Genomic DNA, 25,978 nt, shown 5'->3' with positions numbered 1-25,978 from the left:
TCGGCTTGTCACCAAAAGCACTCACAAACTTCTACAGATGCACAATCGAGAGCATCCTGTCGGGCTGTATCACCGCCTGGTACGGCAACTGCTCCGCCCACAACCGTAAGGCTCTCCAGAGGGTAGTGAGGTCTGCACAACGCATCACCGGGGGCAAACTACCTGCCCTCCAGGACACCTACACCACCCGATGTCACAGGAAGGCCATAAAGATCATCAAGGACAACAACCACCCGAGCCACTGCCTGTTCACCCCGCTATCATCCAGAAGGCGAGGTCAGTACAGGTGCATCAAAGCAGGGACCGAGAGACTGAAAAACAGCTTCTATCTCAAGGCCATCAGACTGTTAAACAGCCACCACTAACATTTAGTGGCCGCTGCCAGCATACTGACTCAACTCCAGCCACTTTAATAATGGGAATTGATGGAAATTATGTAAAAATGTATCACTAGCCACTTTGAACAATGCCATTTAATATAATGTTTACATACCCTACATTACTCATCTCATATGTATATGTATATACTGTACTCTATATCATCTACTGCATCTTGCCATCTTTATGTAATACATGTATCACTAGCCACTTTAAACTATGCCACTTTATGTTTACATACCCTACATTACTCATCTCATATGTATAGACTGTACACTATACCATCTACTGCATCTTGCCTATGCCGTTCTGTACCATCACTCATTCATATATCTTTATGTACATATTCTTTATCCCTTTACACTTGTGTGTATAAGGTAGTAGTTGTGGAATTGTTAGGTTAGATTACTTGTTGGTTATTACTGCATTGTCGGAACTAGAAGCACAAGCATTTCGCTACACTCGCATTAACATCTGCTAACCATGTGTATGTGACAAATAAAATTTGATTTGATTTGATTTTGATTTGACGTATGATCTCTGTAATTGCAAACAAAGGTTTCTGTACCAAATATTAAGTTCTGCTTTTCTGATGTATCAAATACTTATGTCATGCAATAAAATGCTAATTAATTACTTAAAAATCATACATTGTGATTTTCTGGATTTTTGGATTCCGTCTCTCACAGTTGAAGTGTACCTATGATAAAAATTACAGACCTCTACATGCTTTGTAAGTAGGAAAACCTGCAAAATCGGCAGTGTATCAAATACTTGTTCTCCCCACTGTATATCCCCATTATTTCGTATAGTCTACTACTTGTTTTTCCTCTGATGAGGATGTATGGTTGCACTATCAGCACGTCGTCCTCCCTCCATCTCTGTATCTGTGTTGATGTTGTGTAACAGGTCTGGGCCTGTCCCCAGAGAGGGTTGACAGACTCCTGGGGCTTTAAGAAGAGGATGTTTATTTTAGAGTCCTACTGCCGGCGGCGGCGCCCACATGCCTCGGGTGCCACACATGGCTGACTTATTTACTGTACCAAAGCCCAGTCCTCTGTCTCTATACGACCCTCTGTCACTGACTGCAACGTTACTCACCCCACCTGCCTACACCCACATCTGGAGAGCACAGCCACAAGTGTCTCAACCCTCTGAATTTATAAATGGCCCAGAGCACCCTCTGACACTATGAAGGCAATTTACGAACACACCCTTTATTGCATGAGAGAAAATGTTTATTGTTTTGAGTCATTTTGGAGTGAAATGATGTGTGACTCGAGAGGATATGTCATGTAGCATTACGGTGACGGAGTGTGGGTCATTGGAGAGTGACATTTACTGTAACTTAATGTTCTTTTGAGCAACAACTATGATGTTAGCTCGAACTGACTTTGCTTAGAGGGATAGATTGTTTTGGAAGTGTTTGTCAAGGACCTCACGTTATCCCAGTTTTACCTCAGAGCGATACGCTGTCAATGCTGCCCTTTCAAAATGTCAGCTTACCCTTTGCCACCCAACAATGAGGTAGGCCTACTGCAACTATACCCATTTATAGTCAATGTAAACATCATCGTCTACACAATATTCTGATTGTAAATAACATTGAAATGGAGGAAAAGACTGATAAGAATATATCCATATGACACTATGGTCTAACCTCAGTCCCAGGCCTTATTGGAAAGCCAACACCTGGTTGCTGGTGAAGGGGCTGGTCTGGACCATTGTCTTGTCTATGGATCTAGTATCCATACAGTATCCATATCCACCCATCTATAATCTGTTGTGTGTCAGCGGTGGTAGTGGTGGGGGTCTATGGGGGTCTAATGAGCCAGGTAAGGTCACTGTCTCTGTGTCAGTGGGTCATGACTGGAAAGTGATTTTTTTTTCAATTATACAGCGGCTGTTTTGTGAACCCCTCACTTATAAGCCCCCACCGTTTCTTCGTCATCAAATATGCATGTTGGATAAAGTCTTACCTCCGTCCTCTGTGTGCCATTGGGTTTCTCCACATGATTGAAAGTCATCCCTGATGATTTTAATAGAAAGCTGTACCTCTATAAACCCTGAAGACACATGAACATAATGAGATGACATCCATGAGCGAGCAGACATCAGTAACACTACTTTGCATATCGCCTGAGGACAAAAACACACTTACGTGATTTTTCTATTTACCTCCACTTCCATCTTGCCCCGACCTGCCATGTCACCATACTGTCCACATTGGGCCCCCAGACCGCCCCTGGCTTGCTGTCCTCCAGTGGTGGAAGGGTGTCCTTGCCTGCTGTGGGGGGCCCAGGGCCCAGGCTGGTTGTGCAGAAGTGATCTATCATGGGGCTACGAGGTGGCATTCTGGGGAATAGAGCACACCCGGAGAATCAATCTTCAGGCTGGCCTGCTATGCCAGGTGCCCCAGGGCTTCGCCATGCTGGCTGGGTATTACCACAAACAGAAGGGGTAACCCAGACACGTCACAGTCGCTATAAAACTGAAGCATCCATTTGGAATGTTTTCTCACCCCCAAATATGCTAGTGAGAGGAAGTCCAGTAATGGGTAGTGGGAGAGGATGGTCCTAAGTGTAACTGGGCTGACGTTCTGCTAATTTTCTCATCAATGAAACATTTGATCTCAATACATTATCTGTTCTCCAAACTAGAATCTGTTACGAACACAGTGCACAATGTTTCATAGACTTGACACTTTGCTAAAAATTGCTATGTGTCGGAGTGCAAGGTCAACTTGAGTTTGTGCACATGCACACTTCCTAGAGGGAAGTATGGAAATATGCAAATACATGTCACAATTCATCAATATGATCTCTCTAGCTCGTGCTTGGCTTTGTTCTGCCCACTATGCTTAATTTGCTCCCACTGTAAACGACAAAGGTGAACTATCTTGGGTTAGTTATAAATATCTTTGGTGTTACTGCTACTGATGGTACCTCATAGATGAGTGCTGTTTCAGACTGAGGAGGACATGCTTATGTAAAGTGTGAGTGTTCATGGTGGTGGAGCTGAAATCGATGCAAGTCCATCACTTGCAGTTGAAACACTGGAGAGATTAGATTATGATGTGCTGCCTGCTGAAGAGCGCTACACACACCCACACCTCTCCCTAGCTACCGCTACGCAGCCTACACATTATCATCATCATCACTCTGGCAACTCCCCGGATTATACACACCAAGTCAATTCAACCCAGTGGCACAGTTGCTGATGTATGAGAGAGATATTCAGAGAAATAACTTTGTTTCAGGGATTGAACTACATTGATCCCATTAAACCTTGTTATGTTAGGTGTGAGATATTGAGTGGGTTGAATTTTTTTTCTGAAATAATTTCCTGTTATTTTTTCGGAATACCTACTGTAGTCAAGGATGAGAGTCCATAGTAATATAAACAACTACCTCAGTTCTCCTGTGGAGAGGTTTGATGCTGCATTACATTACATTATATTACAGTGGACTCACTGATCCATGGTGAGTAATGTGCTTGATTTGGCAGAGCTTCCGCAGTGCCCCATCTCTCTCGGATCCTCTCTTAATATCTGTCATGTTTCAAAATGTGGAGGCTTCACACTCCATAACTATGAATTGGTATCAGAAAGAAAGGACGGACAGACATTGTTTGGGAAACAGCTCGTCTAATCAGCACATTTGCTTAATTTGCCATCCATTTTGTCCACTAATAGCCATTACGCAAACACAGGTGAACAAGGAGAAGCAAAGAACTGAGGCTGAGGTGGGAACGGTGTTGAGGGCAACATCACAGTCACAGTGGGCCCTGCCCCTGCGATACACAACCCACTCCATATTCTAAATCTGTCTCTGTTGCTAACCTGTGCTCGGTACTTTGGAGCTGAGAAGTCACACTTTGCTGGAGTCTCTCTGGGTGTTTCCAGTGGCTGCTGGGTAATTGGGCTCCGGTCAGAGAAGTGATGAGTTCAGGGTCACTGTGTCCACCCACTCCACTGTCTGTCTGTCTGTGTTTATCTGGCTGGCACTGTATAGTATGGTCCCTGTAGGAGAAATGGGAGAACTATCAGTCTTGGCCGTGTGCAATGATTTCATATCTTATTCATTAGTTTTTACATCGGCCCACGTTTGGAGGATTGACATATGATATTAGACTCCCATTGTTCGTACCAGTGCAGCTTAAATTTGATGAATTTGGAAACTTCAAAGGTTCTGCTCACAGAGCAAAACATATGTTCTTGGACCATGTAAATACACAGAAAGATATGCTAACAAGACAAGTACACCATAATCTTCTTTTGCTGTAAAGGACCTCATTCATTTATTAATTCACAATTACACATAGTGTATGGGCTTCCCAAGACGAGGCAGTAACATTTAAATGGCAATTGGTATGTGTTGTGTGGACAGTTGGAGAAGTTAAAGCCAGTCCATTAATCATGTCCCAAGAAAGCACTAACAACTCCCCCTCACTCTAACAATTGACACCTGCTCTGTAAGAGACACTTGCAGGGACCAGCCCTGACAGACACACCAGCTGACTCTCCCAGCTCAGTCCTCCTGTGTTGGAGCTAATTGTCCTGTAAGAACCCACACTCACCACCTGCTACAGAACAACAGTACAGGGTCGGTCCATGTGCTGGTCGGTGGGGGCTTGTTAGTGCCACCAGATATGGGGTCAAAGGAGGTATGATCATGTGACCTGTGAGTTTATTTACTCTTGACTTTTGGGAGGGGTGCTCTGTGGAGGGGCTCTATAGGTGGGAGAATTCTTACTCAGCTGAAATGACAATAACATATATGAGAAGTGGATTATTTTGAACCAGGGTTGAGTCCGAGCGCTTTGTTGGGATGACTTGGTTTGGGCAGCGATGTGCCTCTAAGTCCTGTTGCCGAGGAAAGAAAATCAAAGGACCTCCGAGCCTGCCAAAAATAATTTAGCCTGGCAAGATAGCATTTGCAAACTGCTGCCCTAAATATGTCCTACTATACTCGTTGTTTTGTTAACATGCTTTTGAGGATTACTGTAATCTGAAACTATTTCCTGTGTCTCTTCAAAGCGATAGTCTACTGTACAAACACATTTATCCCTTTAAACCGATCAGAATAAATGATCAGTTTTAGGCTGACAGGTTGACTAATGGGTATACTTATTCTCTACGTCTTGAGATAATTTGAAATTAGAGCGTGTAAATCTTAGGAACATGAAAAGAATGATTTAAGTAATCTGAAACAGCAGCTTTGTCACGCCCTGACCTTAGTGTTCCTTTTTTATGTCTCTATTTTGGTTTGGTCAGGGCGTGAGTTGGGGTGGGCATTCTATGTTTTGTGTTCTATGTTTTCTATTTCTGTGTGTTTGGCAGGTTGTGGTTCTCAATCAGAGGCAGCTGTCTATCGTTGTCTGTAATTGAGAACCATACTTAGGTAGCCTTTTCCCACCTGTGTTTGTGGGCAGTTGTTTTCTGTCTTTGTGTCTGTACCAGACAGAACTGTTTCGTTTCATTCTCTTTGTTATTTTGTTTAGTGTTCTGTTTTTAATAAATTTGTCACGATCGTGTTGACGTGAAAGAGAGGACCAAGGCGCAACATGACTTGAATACATCTTCTTTAATTATAACGACGAAGATGAACACGTAACACTTAACACACTAACCAAACAACAAACGATCGTGAAACCTAAACAGCAAGCCTTAAATATGGTTCCCAATTAGAGACAACAGAAACCAGCTGTCTCTAATTGAGAACCCATTCAGGCCACCATAGACTTTCCTAGAAAACTACACACACCCATAGACACAGCTAGATACATACACTCAACACAAACCCATACACTACAACCAACACCCCGCTCTACCATATAATACCCCAAAATACACACATAACCCATGTCACACCCTGACCTAACTAAAATAATAAATAAAACAAATAATACTAAGGCCAGGGCGTGACAAAATTAACATGAACACTTACTACGCTGCGCTTTGGTCCGACTACTCTTCATCTGACGACAAAAATCATTACAAGCTTGTGGGAGTTGAAAATCATCAGACATTTTTTGTTTCCTCTTGAGTGTCACTGGTCCTCTCTGATCTTCTCCCTGTGGTGTGTGTGAGGGGGTTGGGTGTGTGCGTATGACATTGTGTCAGAGGTGAGGAGACTCTAACTCAGTGTTAGAGTTCACTGAATTCTTACTAATAACCCCCCCAAATGACATTACATTACACTGGAACTGTAGAAACATTTCCATCTATAATTGATTCATACATTTATAGCACTGTGTGTTGAGTGCATATTTCATGGGTGTTGCTATGTTTAAACATACTCAGGCATACATCTGCTACTGGGTTCATTATTTCACTGTGTTCATTTATGGCCTGTAGTAAGTAGAGTATCTGTGTGCTCAGGTGACACACAGCACATGGCTCTGGGACTTCCTCATGCATAAACTAATGGGATTGACAGGTCTCATGGGTTTTTAATACATTTACTCCTCTGTAAGCCCAACATTCAATGAATATTATGTTATGGAACACGTTATCAAATCAAATCAAATGTTATTTGTTACATGCGCCAAATACAACAGGTGTTGACCTTACAGTGAAAGGCTTACTTACAAGCCCTTAACCAACAATGCAGTATTAAGAAAATACCTACAAAAAAGTAAGAGATAAGAATAACAAATGATTAAAGAGCAGCAGTAAATAACAATAGTTATTCCTGGGATGTTTCATGTCACAGGTATTGTCCTGGTAAATTGGAGAAAAGTATGTATTTAGGAAAGGATTAGCGCTCTGATGGTCTGTTATATGAGATCCAGGCAGAGTTCTCTCAAGACTCAGAGAGACAATGTGGAGATGTAATGGAAGTATTATAGTGTTGTGCGCTGGGCCATAGCCTTGTATGATGTATGATCTTGCCTGAGAGCTACACTAAAGAGTCATTTTCACTCCCGGATTGAACATGACAAACAGGGTACAATAGGAGTCGGTGAGACAGACTCATGTTTAGATCACGCCAGTTTCTCACCTACTCATAATGAGTAAATTACTTCTCACTCATTATCTTCTGGGGTCGTGCCTCGAAACAGAATAATAATTTACTGGAAACTTAGGCCAGGTTTCCCATGGTGTGTAATCCTCTGAGACTCTGGCTCAGAGCACTAGCTAATTAAAGAGGTAATTAAAGTCTGTAATAGTAATTTTACTCATTTACAGTGTCTGATCACAGCTGTTGGAGGGAATAGAGATGCACTCATTTGTATCTGTCTCTCTCTCCCCTCTTTCTCTCTCCCTGTCGACAGGTGTCTGGTGCACTGATCCAGCCACAGTGGTGCGGAGGTAGAGCGGGGGCATGGCGGCCGGTCCAGGCATGGGGTGGCCTGGCCTGCTCCTGCTGCTGATGACTACTGTGGCCTCCACTCAGAGCCAAGGCTGTCCCCAGCGCTGTGAGTGCATGGCCAAGCTCAAGTCTGTGGCCTGCCAAGGCAAGCGCCTGTCTGCCCTCCCCGACAGCATCTCCTCGGACACACGCCTGCTGGACATGAGTGGGAACATGCTTCGCTGGGTGGAGCATGGCGACCTCCTCTCCTACCCTCGGCTGGAGGAGCTAGACCTGAGTGAGAACATCATCAGTGTCCTGGAGCCCAACGCCTTCTCTAGCTTGCAGAACCTGAGGGTGTTGTCGCTGAGGGGGAACCAGCTCAAACTGGTCCCCATGGGCGCCTTCTCACACCTCACAAACCTTACCACACTAGACCTGAGTGGGAACAAGATCGTCATCCTGTTGGACTTCACCTTCCAGGACCTAAAGAGCCTGAGGAACCTGGAGGTTGGCGACAACGACCTGGTCTACATCTCCAACAAGGCATTCCTGGGCCTGGTGGGTCTGAGGCAGCTCACCATTGAGAGGTGCAACCTGACCTCCATCTCCAGCCAGTCTCTGTCCTACCTCCGCAGCCTGGTCACTCTGCGCCTGCGCTACCTCAGCATCTCCTCCCTGGAGGACCAGAACTTCCGTAAGCTGGGCGGGCTGCGGGGTCTGGAGATTGACCATTGGCCCTTCCTGGAACACATCTCCCCCCACAGCCTCCAGGGCCTCAACCTGTCTTGGCTGTCCATCACCAACACTAACATCACCTCTGTGCCCACAGCCGCCCTACGCAGCCTGGCCCACCTCACCAGCCTCAATCTCTCCTACAATCCCATCTCAGTGCTGGAGTCCTGGGCCCTTAGGGACCTGGTCCGGCTGAAGGAGCTACACCTGGTCAACACCAACCTGATGACGGTGCAGCCGTACGCCCTTGGCGGCCTTCGGCAGATCCGCCTGCTTAACCTGTCCACTAACGCCCTGGTAACCCTGGAGGAGGGCGCCTTCCAGTCCGTCAACACCCTGGAGACGCTGCGTGTAGATGGGAACCCTCTGTCATGTGACTGCCGCCTGCTTTGGATCCTCCAGCGCAGGAAGACCCTCAACTTTGAAGGGAAGTCCCCAGTGTGTGCGGGACCCATGGAGGTGCAGGGCAGGGCCCTCAGCGCCTTCTCAGACTCTGCCCTCTTTGACCACTTTACCTGCCAGAAGCCCAAGATACGCAACAGGAAGCTGCAGCCTGTGACTGCCAGGGAGGGCCAGGTAGTGTCCTTTGTGTGCCGGGCGGAGGGAGAGCCCACACCTATCATCTTCTGGGTATCTCCCCAGCGCCGTCGGATCACTACCAAGAGCACTGGACGTGTCATCGTCCTACCTGAGGGAACGCTGGAGATCCGCTACGCCCAGGTGACCGACAGCGGCACCTACATCTGCATCGCCAGCAATGCCGGGGGTAACGCCACCTACTTTGCCACGCTGACCGTGAGCGCGCTGCCTCTGGACGCAGCGCTCATGGCCAACCGCACATACTACACAGGTGACCTCAACGAGACCAATCTGAACGACACCAAGGTCTTCCTCAAGTTCACCTTGGACCTCAAGACAATCCTGATATCCACAGCCATGGGGTGTTGCTTGTTCCTTGGGGTGGTGGTCTTCTGTTTCCTGATGCTGTTCGCATGGAGCCGGGGCCGGGGGCAGCACAAGAATAACTTCTCAGTAGAGTACTCCTTCAGAAAGGTAGATGGCCCTGCTGCCAGTGGCGGACAGGGAGGGGCCCGTAAGTTCAACATGAAGATGATTTGAGACAGAAAATGGGCCGCTCTGTTTACTTGTAGACTTAAACGGGGACAGAATAACTTCTGACTTTTTGATACTGATCCCTGTCAGTTCAGAAATCAACTCACTAGGTTCATCCAAGACAGATTACTAAGACTTTGTTTTTTTTATCTGTAAATGGCTGTATCAACAACAAAAAAGTAAATTGATTTGGTACAGTCCGATTTTTCTCAATTGCTATTTGTGTATTGGTCTATCTTGTGCAGAAGAGTCTGGATGATAGTTAAAGATGTCCCAAAATCCTATTGACATGACCCCTGCACAGCTCCACTGGTCTCTCTGCAGTGCACCCTCCCTCCTCACTCATGAATACATAATCACAGGGTGCTCGCTGAATGCCAATACTCGTTTAAACAGATGATATTATTTGTTTTCCCATAGGAGGACCAGCAACCACTATACCACACAGGTAGGGATCTTGCATACAGTAGATAGCTGACATTGATACTCAACAGTAGTCTATACTGTATACTACACTGCCAAGCTATAACCATGGGCACCGTACTGTAGGACTTCTAATGCAAACTACGTTACAGGATACTTCCAACCTCATCTGTTATTCAAAAGCATGAAATGCTGCTACACATTTGACTAGTTCATTTTTTTAAATGGATTTGTTATGTAAAGTACCATGAATGACAAAGTGAAAAATATAGAAACCTTGTGTACAGGTGAGTGATCACTCACACAATTTCCTATGGGTTCAGATATCCTCGTTCTGGTGTATTCAGTGAATAGTATACACCTGCCCTCAGACTGCACCCCCTCTGACATGTGAAAAGGTGTACAAAATGTTTTGTATATACTGTATGGTTGTTGTTGGGTGTACAGATTTGTTGTCTCATTTTCTGAATAACTTGCTATATAATCTTTGTTAATTCGTCATTGTCTGATGACTTCATCCAAAGACAAGTGTTCATACTGTATCGATTGATAGACATATACATCAGAGGTCATACATTTTGTCATCTTTAAAAGCTATTGTGGTTGTTCATATTGTGGCAGATTTTATGTGGATTAGTCTAAGTCTAATTATCCTAACTGGTAATAGCCAGTAATTTAATTCATAGCCGACACATACTGCCTGGCGCAGAGATTCGCCCTTTCTGTGCTCTCCAAATAACTTAGGAAGGACAAGCGTGCAGTGTATCAGATCAGTTTCCTATTTTGTGGAAGCAGTGGGAAGCTTGGTGACCAGCAGTGACAGTGTTTCTCATCAGGACCCAGTCTCAGATATGCAGGAAAATGCTAATGTAACAGAGACCTTGGATGCAAGAAGAGAGGTCACAATGGAACAGAGCCAGGATGTGCTAGAGGGCATTCATTGCCCAAATCACAAGGCTGACATCATTTGCTTTCTGCAGATAAATTAGAATAGGATCAGAAACTAAGCGAAGATTACGCTGTTCTTAAAATATTTGTAAAATGTGAATTTGATTATAACAGCAGTACATTGTATCTTTTGGAAGAGCAGTTATTGCTAAGGTTTTGTAAACTTGCTAATGGCAAAAATGATTTAATCATCATCCCTCTGCACTTTGTGCAGGTGCCTGGCACATATTTATTATTCTCGATCTGCAGCATAGGAGAAAATGCATTTAAATTCCCAAAATACACTGAGTGAACAAAATAGGAACACCTTCATAATATTGAGTTGCTCCTTCATCTACACTGATTGAAGTGGGTTTAACAACTGACATCAATAAGGGATCATAGCTTTCACCTGGATTCACCTGGTCAGTTTATGTATGCTTGGTGTATATCCTAATATCTTATTTGGATTTAGGGTGCTAACCATGGTTTGAGTCAATTACAATTTAATAAAAAATTCCAATTAAAATATTGAATTCACTCATGAAGTGGAGGATTTAGAGTGAATTCAATTTGAATTTCAAAATCTTCAAATCATGGAATTGGAATTTAATTGAAATTGGACTGTTTGGACAATTTGAAATCGAATTTACTTAGAATTGTAAAAATATTCATTATTTGAAATTTAATTGAATTGAAATTACATTTCCCAGTTAATGAAATTGATGCACTTTGTATAAAAATGTCATGTTGTATTTCTATATTTCCAGTATAGCTAGGCTGTATGAACAGTGACATGATCAGCGATTTGGGGATCCTGAGTGGCACAATGGTCTAAGGCACTGCATCACAGTGCTTGAGGCATCACTACAGACCCCATTCGATTCCAGGCTGTATCACAACCAGCCATGATTGGGAGTCCCATAGGGCGGTGCACAATTGGCCCAGCGTAGTCAGGATTTGGCCGGTGTAGGCCGTCATTGTAAATAAGAATTTGTTCTTAACTGACTTACTTGATTAAATGAAGGTAACATTTAAAAAAATATCAAAAAATATTAATCTACATCTGCTTCTCTTTCTAGCTTTGGTTTGGCTGTCATTGGCGCCACAGATTGTTCCCTCACTCAATGCACCACTGCCAACAGTCCCAAATAGCTTACCTTTGCTGCCCTCTGCTGGAAGTATAGGAATCTACAGCATTGTCACAGAGAAGTTCCAGACATTTTGTATCAAATCAAATTTATTTTAATCAAATCAAATGTATTTATATAGCCCTTCTTACATCAGCTGATATATCAAAGTGCTGTACAGAACCCCAGCCTAAAACCCCAAACAGCAAGCAATGCAGGTGTAGAAGCACGCTGTTTTATATATCACACTGTTATATATATATATATATACAGTACCAATAACTGTGTGTTATTTCAGAGTTTTGATGTCTTCACTATTATTCTACAATGTAGAAAATAGTTAAAAAAATCAATAAACCTGGAATGAGTAGGTGTGTTCAAACTTTTGACTGGTACTATCTATATATATATATAAACTCAGCAAAAAAAGAAACGTCCTCTCACTGTCAAATGCGTTTATTTTCAGAAAACTTAACATGTGTAAATATTTGAATGAACATGAGATTCAACAACTGAGACATAAACTGAACAAGTTCCACAGACATGTGACTAACAGAAATTGAATAATGTGTCCCTGAACAAAGGGGGGACAAAATCAAAAGTAACAGTCAGTATCTGGTGTGGCCACCAGCTGCATTAAGTACTGCAGTGCATCTCCTCCTCATGGACTGCACCAGATTTGCCAGTTCTTGCTGTGAGATGTTACCCCACTCTTCCACCAAGGCACCTGCAAGTTCCCGGACATTTCTGGGGGGAGTGGCCCTAGCCCTCACCCTCCGATCCAACAGGTCCCAGAAGTGCTCAATGGGATTGAGATCCGGGCTCTTCGCTGACAATGGCAGAACACTGACATTCCTGTCTTGCAGGAAATCACGCACAAAACGAGCAGTATGGCTGGTGGCATTGTCATGCTGGAGGGTCATGTCAGGATGAGCCCGCAGGAAGGGTACCACATGAGGGAGGAGAATGTCTTCCCTGTAACGCACAGCGTTGAGATTGCCTGCAATGACAACAAGCTCAGTCCGATGATGCTGTGACACACCATCCCAGACGAACCTCCACCTCCATTCCGACGACCCTCCACCTCCAAATCGATCCCGCTCCAGAGTACAGGCCAGGGTGTAACGCTCATTCCTTCGACGATAAACGTGAATCCGACCATCACCCCTGGTGAGACAAAACTGCGACTCGTCAGTGAAGAGCACTTTTTGCCAGTCCTGTCTGGTCCAGCGACGGTGAGTTTGTGCCCATTGGCGACGTTGTTGCCGGTGATGTCTGGTGAGGACCTGCCTTACTATAGGCCTACAAGCCCTCAGTCCAGCCTCTCTCAGCCTATTGCGGACAGTCTGAACACTGATGGAGGGATTGTGCGTTCCTGGTGTAACTCGGGCAGTTGTTGTTGCCATCCTGTACCTGTCCCGCAGGTGTGATGTTTGGATGTACCAATCCTGTGCAGGTGTTGTTACATGTGGTCTGCCACTGCGAGGACGATCAGCTCTCTGTCCTGTCTCCCTGTAGCGCTGTCTTACACGGAACCCAAACCGGCTGCGCGCGTGCGCCATCGTGCATAAATTTATTTTGCCCCCCCACACCAAACGCGATCAAGACACGCAGGTTAAAATATCAAAACAATATTGAACCAATTACATTAATTTGGGGACAGGTCGAAAAGCATTAAACATTTATGGCAATTTAGCTAGTTAGCTTGCACTTGCTAGCTAATTAGTCCTGGGATAATTAGTGCTGTTGCTAGCTAATTTGTCCTGGGATATAAACATTAGGTTGTTATTTTACCTGAAATGCACAAGATCCTCTATTCCGACAATTAATCAACACATAAAATGGTCAACCGAATCGTTTCTAGTCATCTCTCCTCCTTCCATGTTTTTTCATCGTTTAACTTATATGGGGATTGGCATCTAAACTTTCATAGTATTACCACGACAACAGTTCGTCTTTCAATCACCCACGTGGGTATAACCAATGAGGAGATGGCACGTGGGTACCTGCTTCTATAAAACAATGAGGAGATGGGAGAGGCAGGACTTGCAGTGCAATCTGCATCAGAAATAGGAATGACTTCTATTTTAGCCCGGCAACGCAGGCGCTCGTTGGTGCACGCGAGCAGTGTGGGTGCAATAATTGAATAACATAGATTTCAAAATGATTTTGCAACGCTCGCAAACGCGACGCAATCGGTGTGGTCAGCCCATTAGGCGTCCCACAATACGGACATTGCAATCTATTGCCCTGGCCACATCTGCAGTCCTCATGCCTCCTTGCAGCATGCCTAAGGCACATTCACGCAGATGAGCAGGGACCCTGGGTATCTTTCTTTTGGTGTGTTTCAGAGTCTGTAGAAAGGCCTCTTTAGTGTCCTAAGTTTTCATAGCTGTGACCTTAATTGCATACCATCTGTAAGCTGTTTGTCTTAACAACCATTCCATAGGTGCATGTTCATTAATTGTTTATGGTTCATTGAACAAGCATAGGAAACAATGTTTAAAACCTTTACAATGAAGATCTGTGAAGTTATTTGGATTTTTACGAATTATCTTTGAAAGACAGGGTCCTGAAAAAGGGATGTTTCTTTTTTTGCTGAGTTTATATATTAGCCCTATTAAATTAAGCATACTGTTGTGTGTGACGCCTACAATATTGCCTCTGGGTATTTTTCTATATTGCCTTTGTGTATTTTTCTATATTGCCTTTGTGTATTTTTCTGTATTGCCTGTGCCTCTTGAAATATTTGCCGCCTATCTACATAGACGGGTTGAGGCAGAAGGCCGTGTAGTGTTATGATTCTGAACCGTCAGATAGCTCGCAACAATTTAATTTTTTTATTTTTTATTTCACCTTTATTTAACCAGGTAAGCCAGTTGAGAACAAGTTCTCATTTACAACTGCAACCTGGCCAAGATTAAGCAAAGCAGTGCGACAAAAACAACAACACAGAGTTACACATAAACAAACGTACAGTCAATAATACAATAGAAAAATAGAAAAATCTATGTACAGTGTGTGCAAATGTAGAAGAGTAGGGAGGTAGGCAATAAATAGGCCATAGAGGCGAAACAATTACAATTTAGCATTAACACTGGAGTGATAGATGTGCAGATGATGATGTGCAAGTAGAGATACTGGGGTGCAATAGAGCAAGAGGATAAATAACAATATGGGGATGAGGTAGTTGGGTGTGCTATTTACAGTTTGGCTGTGTACAGGTACAGTTGATGCTTAAAGTTAGAGAGGGAGATATAAAACTCCAGCTTCAGTGATTTTTGCAATTCATTCCAGTCATTGGGAGCAGAGAACTGGAAGGAAAGGCAGCCAAAGTAAGTGTTGGCTTTGGGGATGACCAGTGAAATATAGCGGCTGGAGCGCGTGCTATGGGTGGGCATTGCTATGGTGACCAGTGAGCTGAGATAAGGCGGGGCTTTACCTAGCAAAGACTTATAGATGACCTGGAACCAGTAAGTTTGGCAACGAATATGTAGTGAGGTCCATTCAACAAGAGCATACAGGTCGCAGTATATAGTATATGGGGCTTTGGTGACAAAATGGATGGCACTGTGATAGACTACATTCAGTTATCTGAGTAGAATGTTGGAGGCTATTTTGTAAATCGCCAAAGTCAAGGATCGGTAGGATAGTCAGTTTTACGAGGGTATGTTTGGCAGCATGAGTGAAGGAGGCTTTGTTGCGAAATAGGAAGCCGATTCTAGATTTAATTTTGGATTGGAGATGCTTAATGTGAGTCTGGAAGGAGAGTTTACAGTCTAACCAGACACGCAGACATGCAACATTAGCTAATGTTTCGTAGCCTAGTGGTTAGAGCTGGATCGAATCCCCGAGCTGACAAGGTAAAAATCTCTTCTGCTGCCCTAGAGCAAGGCAGTTAACCCACTGTTCCCCGGGTGCTGAAGATGTGGATGATTAAGGCAGCCCCCTGCACCGCTCTGATTCAGAGGGGTTGGGTTAAATGCGGAAGATACATTTCAGTTGAAGGCATTCAGTTGTACAACTGACTAAGTATCCCCCTCTCGACTGAGGTGAATGAATTAGATACTCTAGCTAGTAGCTACCACAGCCAGGTCAGCTCCAGCCTCTAGCTATCTGTCAGATAGCAATATGAGTTGGCTATTATTACTATCTAACAGCAATTGTTTGTATGGAAATGTTTTGTAGCCTTTGTTTTGTCCCGTTTTAACAGAAGTAAATGCAATTGGCTAACTTTAGCTAGTTTATGTACCATTAGAGAGAGAGAGAGCTGGCCAAAAATTGTCTAACATTAGCTATTATTTTTTGCCTCAATCACACTAGACCTGAATCAAACGATTGAAGATTGATATTCTGACGTTTTTTTCAGTGCAATGTGAGTTTTTATTAGTCAGTATAGCAATGTAACATTATTGATCTGTCAGTTTCCCTAGCGAATTCCCTACTTTTCACACTGACACAGTAATAAACAGCTCTAAAGTTACAGGCTTCACTGTCATGGTGCACAGTTTCTTCATCCCGCTCCCGCCTTCATCCGCAGCTTTTCATATCGCATTTCATACCCCACTAAGCCCGCACCTGCTGGTTTTCTGTCTGACTCCCACCCGCTACCACACAAACTGGTCCCGAACCCAACTGCAGTCCCGCAATGTTATTTTAGGCGTATGCGACGCAGCTCACTTGTCAGCCATGGTCCCAGCAATGTTGTGCCCTACAGGCAATATCAAATGCGCAAAAATAACTTAAGAAATTACCAGAGATTCTCACATGGCCCTTATATTAAGCTATATCGGCCAATATACTAGATGTAGTTTGAAGAGAGCAGAGTAGGTGAGACTTGCACTTTTTCTTTAGCTATTTTTATAGCCTACCTTTTAGGAGTGGGAAGATTTTCAGACAGAGAAACATAGGTGATTCATATTTAGGCCTATTTTTAGGCAATGCAGTAAAGTATTTAGGAAGTACATTTCCTTGGCAAAATAACTGCCTCGTGCCTCTGCGCCCATGCATAAGCTATAGCCTACTCTATTTAACTGAGACCACACACTCACCTGACCCCCCATGTATGGCTACTGAACTTGAAGAAGCAAGAATGATGACAGAGACACTTGCTACAACTTGCATAGGCCTATAGGATATAGCCTACCTTTTAGGAGGATGATTTGCAGGAAGAAACAAATAAATGGGTTATCAATAGGGTACTAGGTGGTAACTATCCCCTCTAAGAACAATGTCTAATTGCTGACACAAAAAAAAGCAACATTTGGAGAAAAAATATGTATGTGTTGAAGGTCATTCTTAGGCGAATAAACTATAAAGGGAAATATATGGCTACAGTTTACACTTTTTGAGTTATTTCATGAAATTTTGTTTTTAGAAAAGTATTTATGTACCGGGGTAACTTCCCCCCCTACTCACCCCCCATGGGGTAACTTCACTTCATTGAAGATTTTTCGATGTCTAGCTGTCTTCTGGATTGCTTTGAGTTCAGCGACAGACACACCTCAGAGAACTTGGCAGAGGAACTGTTGAGTGGCCAGAGAATGGCAAGTAGATGGGGAAAGTGGTTACTACATCATAATTTAATCCAGTATTATATATGTATATGAGCAGTAGATGAGAATGTAGTATCAGTAGACAAAACATGAACCTAAACTAATAAGTTACTATTCTCTCTTTTCAGCTATGTGACAGCCTCAAAAATGATACTCCTGTGTAAGGTTCTGCAGCGAAACACAGCCAGAGAGAAGCAAATGTAACCACAGGACATGTGACAGAGTTGATGTACACCCTATTTTCATCAATGGACAGAAAGTTCCACAGAATGGAATATAATCACGTGCTATCAGAAACTGCTGCGCTTGACCCCAGGTTTAAGAAGTTAGCCTTCAGTGATGCCAGAGCGATTGATGAGGCTCTTCAAAGAATAACCTCAGCAGCAGGGAGGGAAAGTCCCAGCAGTCAGCTGGCTCAGGCACCAGGGCAACAGGAAGAAGAGGGATCAGATGGAGCAGAAACACCAGCAGTAGTGCCACAAACGTCTGCTGTTTGGATGCTGTTTGACGAGAGAGCAACTGGGGATGCAGCACGAAGGAATCCCTCAGCAGATGCCATAATGGAGGTCCAATCCTATTTGGAGGAGCCCATGCAGATCCTCTGAGCTGGTGGAAGAACAAGACCTATGTCTACCCACAGCTTACTAAAGTCATGACAGGTAGACTCTGCATAGTGACCACATCCGTTCGCTCTGAGAGGGTCTTCTCGAAAACGGGACAAATAATTACTGAGAGAAGAAACCGCATCAGCCCCTCGAAAGTGAGGTAGCTTGCATTTCTGAATGCAAATCTCTCATTGTAGTATCCTTGAAGGCTTCTTAGAGTTAGGACTCATGAGACTTAAGTTTGGTTTAGTATTTAATTGTAATTTAGAATTACATTCTCTAATGCACCTGGCTTAAACTACCTGAAGCTTTCTTAATCATGGTTATATAGGCAGACAAATATGGTCAGCATTGCTGTGTGCTGCTGGTTCTAACATGGCAATAAAGAAGAGAGAGAAAAGAGGGACCAGTTTAATGTTTTAAGTGGGATGCTGCAGTTTTGCATATTATTATTTATGTTTCTTTGATATGGTGCAATATTCTATTATGCTGTTCAAATTGTATTCGTTTTGAATGGTTAGAGTTATATGCACTTTGTTTATGTACATTAAAAAGTTATACTTTAAATGCAAATGTTTAATAGCATTCTTTTTCATAACAAACCAATGCATTTTTAAATACATTGTGGTTAAGGTACAGTATGATTTCATTTAACAATTTAATTAGAGTTGTTTTAACACCAAACTATCGCAAACTGTTTGACTTGAAAAAATACAAAACATATTTTTTTAAAGAGCCGTTTGGGAGCCAAAAGAGCTGGCTCTTTTTGGTGAGCTGAGCCGAATGAGCCGGCTCACTGAAAAGATCCGGAATGCCCATCACTAGCTGACGGGCCAGGGGGGAAACTTTGTTGACGTGTTTTTGGATTGGGCCATTTTCCACGGTAAGAGTGCCGTAATTGGTCAAAATTACAAACCCGCTTTTGATTGGACCCTTTTATGCGCTAAAAGTGCGGGGATTGGTCAAAATTGCGAGCTCTCGCATAAAATGCGCTGATTGGTTGATTTTGCGTTGAATTATGCGATCGCAGAATCGGGGAATCCTGGGGGGACTGCTTTTAGCTATTTTACATAGCATTTCATGTCATATAGCTAGATAGCTAGCTACGTTTTTAAGAGAGAGCTTTCAATTGGCATCTCTCCCCCTGTTTTCAGTCACAGGTGGGGACTGGATTAGGCGTGAGCAGTGCAGGTGTGCTCATGAGTTGTCCTCCGATTTTCCTGGGGATAGCCTTATTTGTGACCTATGTATAAATTAGAATCATGTAATAGCAGAGCTTAAGAGAGTTGCCACATCAATGTTACACTAAATTAATTAGTTAAATTATTGTTATTAAATGTTCAAATGTTCAATTCCAATGTTATAATTTATATTCCATTCCAATATTATATTCCAATTAATATTTTTTTGAAAACCTTTTGCTCCTGAATGTCATTTGAAAGATTTCTGGGTTTTAAAATCTTGCATTAATCAAATCATATTTAGTGCAATTGTACATTAGCCTGGTACTTTTAAAAAACTCCCCTTTTCTAAAAACAACATTTAATGAAATAACAAAACAAGTGTAAACTGTAGCCATTTATGCCACATACAATTTGTTTCTCCAAGCATTTTTTTTTTAATGTCAGTAATTAGACACTACTAGCTGCATTTGAACTCTCACGCCCAACTAGGAGAGGTAGGCTACTAAAGTAGAAAATATGTGTTTTTAATACAATAGGTAGGCTAACACATACAAAGCAAAAAGAGGACTGTTTCCAAATAATCTATGAGAAAACAAAAATATTTTAATCCCGAAGTCGTCTGTCTGACCGCTCGCAGCATGAAAAATGCTGACCGTGGGAATGCAGCCCTCTAGTGCACAGTCAGTACACAACACTGCTCATCATGCCTTAGCAGGATCAGTTGGTGACAGGGTTCCAGCAGGGTCAGACAGCCAGGGAAGACCAATCTATGGCGCTCAGGTGAATTTTGCAGTATATTAACAATATCAGTGAATGATACAAAGTTCCATGTTGAGGTGATGGGTAGACCTACAGTACAGGACAGCGGTTTAAAGGTACCGTCTGGGATCTGGGAATAATGGTACATTTATTGAACCATTGATTCTATTCTTGGATAATATAAAGTATACATGTACACCAAGGTAATTCTTTTAGGAGGATCAGATGGTGAAAGGGGTCTCAGCAGGGTCAGGTAGCCAGGGAAAACCAGTCTATGATGGAGCTGAGGTGGATTTTTGCAGATAAAACACTTTATTCTCTCTGTGCAGAAAACACTGAACAAGCCAGATGCTATTTTAAGGCAGTCTGACAAACCTCCAAAGTTGATTTCCAAACTGTATTAAGGGTTGATAGAGGCTTTTCCCGATGACACAAACCATGTAAAACAAAAATGTGAGGAAGACCTGGGAGACGCTATTGATGATGATGAATGGATACAGATATGTTAGATATGTTAGAATGCCCATAAATGACTGCAGTTTAAGACCATCCATAGAACGTTACTATATGCCAGTGAAACTGAATTACATGCACTCAAAAATGTAAATATCTTCTGGAGGTGTAAAACACAAAAGAGGACATATTTGCATATGTTATGGTCTTGTGAAGGCTGGCTGAATTCTGGCAAAGAGTATGTTATTTTATCTCAGCATGTCTACAGATTCTCCCTTCTCCCTGTTTTTGTTTGCTTGGAAATGTTGATACTGGAGACTGTTCTCTGAAGAAACTGTGTAACCAAGCATTTTAAGTGGCTAAGAAATGCATTGCCATTCATTGGAAGGTTGGTTATCTTGGTTATCTAGATTTAATGTATTACAAGATTAAGGGTATACTGGGCAACTTTCATAAGGTCTGGATGCCTTATACCTGTATGGTCTGTATTGAAAACATGCCCACGTCAGGGGAGATACCTATTTAGGCAATCCTTAGCTGCTGGGCTGCTCAGTCCTGGCCCTTGGGGTCTGCTGTCCTGTGAGATGTCACTCTATCTTTGGCCTAACATACCCAAAACCAATCAAATGAATATTTCAGTAAGATCCTAAAGCTGAGTGAGGTGTGTTGTGTTGGGGCGCTGCAGGGTGGTGGACCCCTAGGGACAGGGTTGAACTCCGTCAAGACTGTTAGAAAAGCATTCCAGGTGAAGCTGGTTGAGAGAATAATAGAGTGTGCAAAGCTGTCATCAAAGCAAAGGTTCGCTACTTTGAAGAATCTCAATATAAAATATATTTTGATTTGTTTAACACTTTTTTGGTTACTACATGATTCCATATGTGTTATTTCATAGTTTTGATGTCTTCACTATTACGCTACAATGTAGAAAATAGTAAAAATATAGAAAACCCCTGGAATGAGTAGGTGTGTCCAAACCTTTAACTGGTACTGTATATATAATATTTTTTGTGCTGTTTTGCATGTTATTTTGGTATTAATACGTGTCACATATCAGTTTGCATACAATGTAAAAAAAACAACAACATTGAGTTAATAAAGCTGCATACTAACATGGTCTCTTTTTTGTTTTCTTGAGTAAGGCAGCTCCAAAATGCAGGTGTTTCAGCCTAGCTCAGTGTTTTCTATGATGGTGGAGCAGCCAGCCAAAAATAGGGAGCGTAGGGGTTGGTAATGTTCTCTAGTTGCGCCGTGATTGGCTCAGTGTTCTGTCACTCATGGGGACACTACGTCACCACAAAATCTACGGGGTGAGCTCTAAAATTGAAGCCCCTTGGGTGCTGCCATAGATTTACATTAGAAATGCCTATCGAAGGATTCTCAAAGGTCATTGGCCAAAGATAAAATGAAGTCAAATCCCGTTATATCTACCGTAGCTTTGATTGGACTAATCATGTCAACATCATACTTTCAAAATCTTAGCTAGCAACCAGTCATCTTCATGAATCAAGACGACAATCTACTGGCAAATCCTGTTCATGAAATTATAGATAAAGGTATCGGTGCTCATCGGCCATTGGAAATCGCAAATTCAATAATGACTGGTTTGGAAGGAATCAGTGGCTAACTGCAAGCGTTGCAAAGCAATCACTAGCCTGCTATTCAGTGGTGTGGGTGTGTGGTCCAAGTCTGTGTTTAAGGGTCTCTTACCAAGCTTAAAAGGATAAACATTCACATATAACACCATGGGCCAGAAAAGGTTGAATACATTGGCCATGCTGTCAATCCAGCATGACTTCTGCCACATTCAAAACAACTGGAAACTCGGAACTGGGAAATCTCAGACTTCAGTGAGTTCAAGACAACTGGGAACTCTGACGTCTTTCTAGAGCTCCGACCTGAAGATCACTGACGTCATGATTCGACCTTGTTTTTTTCCAGAGTTCCCAGTTGTCGTCAAAGCACCATAAATCCTTAGAAGACTTTGATGACTAAATTTGATGACAAAATTAGCCTACAAGAAGGACTGTCGCGTCACCTTCCTGTTCAAGTGACTACAGAACAACAAGGCCAGTCCAAAAATATCTTGTATGCTGTAATTATGTAATATGCCAGGGAGATATGTATAATGTAGCTAAGAAAGTAATACTAAGTGTATGTTGTGTAGAAAGCTGTTAGTAGCCTATGCGCCTCACCCAAATTATTTGGTCCCTTTTCCCCTCTTAACTTAGCGTACTGTTCTGACTTGGTGGTGCACTTGTAAACTATATTACGTTTTAGAGAAATGTAATCATTGAATGTTGTAAGAGCTTTCATTTTCTGTGTATATGCCCCCTTGATTTATCCTACGGTTCTGACTTGGTGTACATTGAGAATACTGTAAGAACAGCCCATGTTCTGAATTCTGTCGCTGTACATTTCAAAGTGCTGAACAAATAGTTATATTGACTACGTCCGTCCTAGCTCGCTCATTAATGTCTTAATCGAAATTACGGATTGCCTCTTCTCCGCTTGTCGTTCCTTTATGACATAGTTTGTACATATCAATTGTCAGTAGAAACCACATTTGTTTAAGCAAGTCAGCCATATCAGCTATGAGGCTGAATTAACTGTTTCACTGCCAGACAAGGCTCCGCTGATAGTCAGGTGTAACAGTGGTAAGGATTCACTCCATGGTGCTGAAAAGAAAGCTCTGCTGTTGGGGCAGCTTTATGTAGGCCCTAGCAGTTTGTGGGCACCATTTGTCACCATTATAGTGCAATTAATGTATTGTTTAGTGTTGTGTTGTGTAGTGGCTTTGCTGGCATGCATCTAAAAAAAAATTGTGGAGTTTGCCCCACCAAGATTTACATGCTAAAACCCCCCCTACTTGTCTCAAGGAATCTGGCTCCTTCTCCGGCTACTTTACCTGGCAGTCGAGCATAAAGTACAAGATGGGTAATTACCGGACTAAGCTTAGAGGCTTTGGTGTGCCTGAAGTTGAATGTAATATGCCAGCAAAAAAAGAAAAAGCCAAAAAAAGCAGAAGTGACCTCCCTCCCCCTTTACCGAGCTGGAGAGAACGCAGACAGTCTGGAACAAGAGAGAATAGATATAGTAACAGAGGCAAAAAAGATGGACAACGCAAGGGTGATCAATGAAAAGATGACCAAAGCATTTGCACCCCGAAGACAGGAAGTCATCAACCAGTGTCCCAGTGTTAAAGACATGAAAGGCAGATGGCCTGCTCTGTTTGAAACCTCTTAAGTTGGTCAGCAGTCAAAAAATACAATATCAAATGAAATAGCTTCACTATCAAAAACCTATTTTCGATATTTCAGTATTTGTCTTTCAGATAAATGAAGAATATCAGAGGATCACCACAAAGAATCTTCAGCCAAGGTTTATGGCCATGTTGGACCAGTACACCGCTAAGCTGCTGTCCTTATTCCATTCACAGGGAGGAGCACTTGGACACAGATTGCAGGTCATGCTGCATGTCCTACTCCAAGTAAAGTATTTTCAGGAAAAATGCACTGTTTTATATTTATCTCGCTGATGTTTGGTGCTGCAATTTAAGCCACAGGCCCTGCTTTGCTACCTAAGCACTGTACGCCTTGTAGTAATATTGGATACTTGGATCGGTGAATGCATAGATTTCACTCCTTCACATGCACAGATTCAATCCAATGAGAATAGTTATTTTATTCTATATCAGGGTTATCCCAACATTGAAAGAATGTGTCTGTATTTTTGTGTTGTTTTTTTACAGGAAGCTGAAGGGGGTGATGTCCTGCAGGACCTTGCACAACATGTAATGAAAATCTCTGTGATCAAGAAGGAGGGTGCCATGGCGAGTGATGGTCCAGAGGAGATGGGTCCTAGAGGGTGTCCTGGTGATCACCGGTCTGGGCAGTGTCGCACAGGCTTGTGCCATTCTTCTTGGCATGACATATGCTCTGAATCTCAGCTACCCCAAAAAGCTGAAGTACACATTCAATTCCAGAAACTGTTTGTGGAGCTGGACTGATCAAAGCTCACAGTCAAGATGATAGCCAAGAACAAATTCCTTTCTTAAGCAGAATGACAGCCCAGAGGACAATTGTCATAGACTGAATGTCAGGGTTACTTTGTAACACCTTCGTAGTTAAACACTGAGGAGCCTCTGAAACTCTTCTCTCCCTTCATTTGTTCTGGTAGTAGGTCAGGAACAGTGTCCTCTACCACACGCCTCTTGTTGTTGTTGAAGCCGCCTGGGGCACAGAATCTGTGCTGGGTCCAGCCTCTGCCTACCGGGGGATGATCACTGAGAGGCGGGGCTCGAGCACATAGGCTAAAAGTTAAGAGGTTAAGGAAGACACGTTTATTCTTCAAAGTGTGATTTAAAGGTTCACTGACACAGTATTTAGTGTTGTGTTTTGTATACAAAGATACAAAATAGGTGTTTTTAATTAAAAACCTCTATTTCATCACCCTCCCGGATCCGGGATCCTCCTCATCAAAAAAGCTGACTAGCATAGCCTAGCCTAACGGGACAGGGATATCATATAATATAATTTTCATGAAATCACAAGTCCAATACAGCAAATGAAAGATAAACATCTTGTGAATCCAGCCATCATTTCCGATTTTTAAAATGTTTTACAGCGAAAACACAATATGTATTTCTATTAGCTAACCACAATAGCCAAACACACAACGGCATGTTTTCACCATGTTTCCACCGCATAGGTAGCTTTCACAAAACCGACAAAATAGAGATAAAATTAGTCACTAACCAAGAAACAACTTCATCAGATGACAGTCTTATAACATGTTATACAATACATTTATGTTTTGTTCGAAAATGTGCATATTTGAGGTATAAATCATAGTTTTACATTGCAGCCACCATCAAAAATAGAACCAAAGCAGCCAGAATAATTACAGAGAGCAACGTGAAATACATAAATACTCATCATAAAACATTTATGAAAAATACATGGTGTACAGCAAATGAAAGATAAACATCTTGTGAATCCAGACAATATTTCCGATTTTTTAAGTGTTTTACAGCGAAAACACAATATAGAATTATATTAGCTTACCACAATAGCCAAACACACAAACGCATTTATTCACCGCAAAGGTAGCTTTCGCAAAAACCAGCAAAAGATATAAAATGAATCACTAACCTTTGGACAACTTCATCAGATGACAGTCTTATAACATCATGTTATACAATACATTTATGTTTTGTTCGAAAATTTGCATATTTATAGCTACAAATCCTGGTTATACATTGTGAATACGTAGCAACGATTCACCAGAATCTCCGGAGATATTTTGGACACTCACCTAATCTGACCAAAGAACTCATCATAAACTTTACATAAAAATACTTGTTGTATGGCAAATGAAAGATACACTGGTTCTTAATGCAACCGCTGTGTTAGATTTTTTTAA

At 42.5% G+C, this 25,978-nt stretch overlaps 1 protein-coding gene across 1 annotated transcript in view; it reads left to right on the top strand.

The window, feature by feature from the left end:
* Window positions 1-21,673, top strand: part of LOC139541019 (leucine-rich repeat and immunoglobulin-like domain-containing nogo receptor-interacting protein 3) — a 45,425-nt gene extending 23,752 nt beyond the window's left edge. Inside the window, exon 2 of the mRNA XM_071345173.1 lies at window positions 7,657-21,673. Coding sequence (XP_071201274.1) covers window positions 7,707-9,527 — 1,821 coding nt within the window. The 5' untranslated portion in view covers window positions 7,657-7,706 and the 3' untranslated portion in view covers window positions 9,528-21,673. The remainder of the gene's footprint in view (window positions 1-7,656) is intronic.
* The last annotated feature ends 4,305 nt before the right edge of the window (window positions 21,674-25,978 follow it).

The sequence above is a fragment of the Salvelinus alpinus genome, chromosome 16 (genome assembly GCF_045679555.1).
Source record: "Salvelinus alpinus chromosome 16, SLU_Salpinus.1, whole genome shotgun sequence".
NCBI classification, from domain to species: Eukaryota; Metazoa; Chordata; class Actinopteri; order Salmoniformes; family Salmonidae; genus Salvelinus; species Salvelinus alpinus.
Note: the sequence above shows the minus strand (reverse complement) of the source record. Positions and strands in the feature narration are given on the sequence as shown.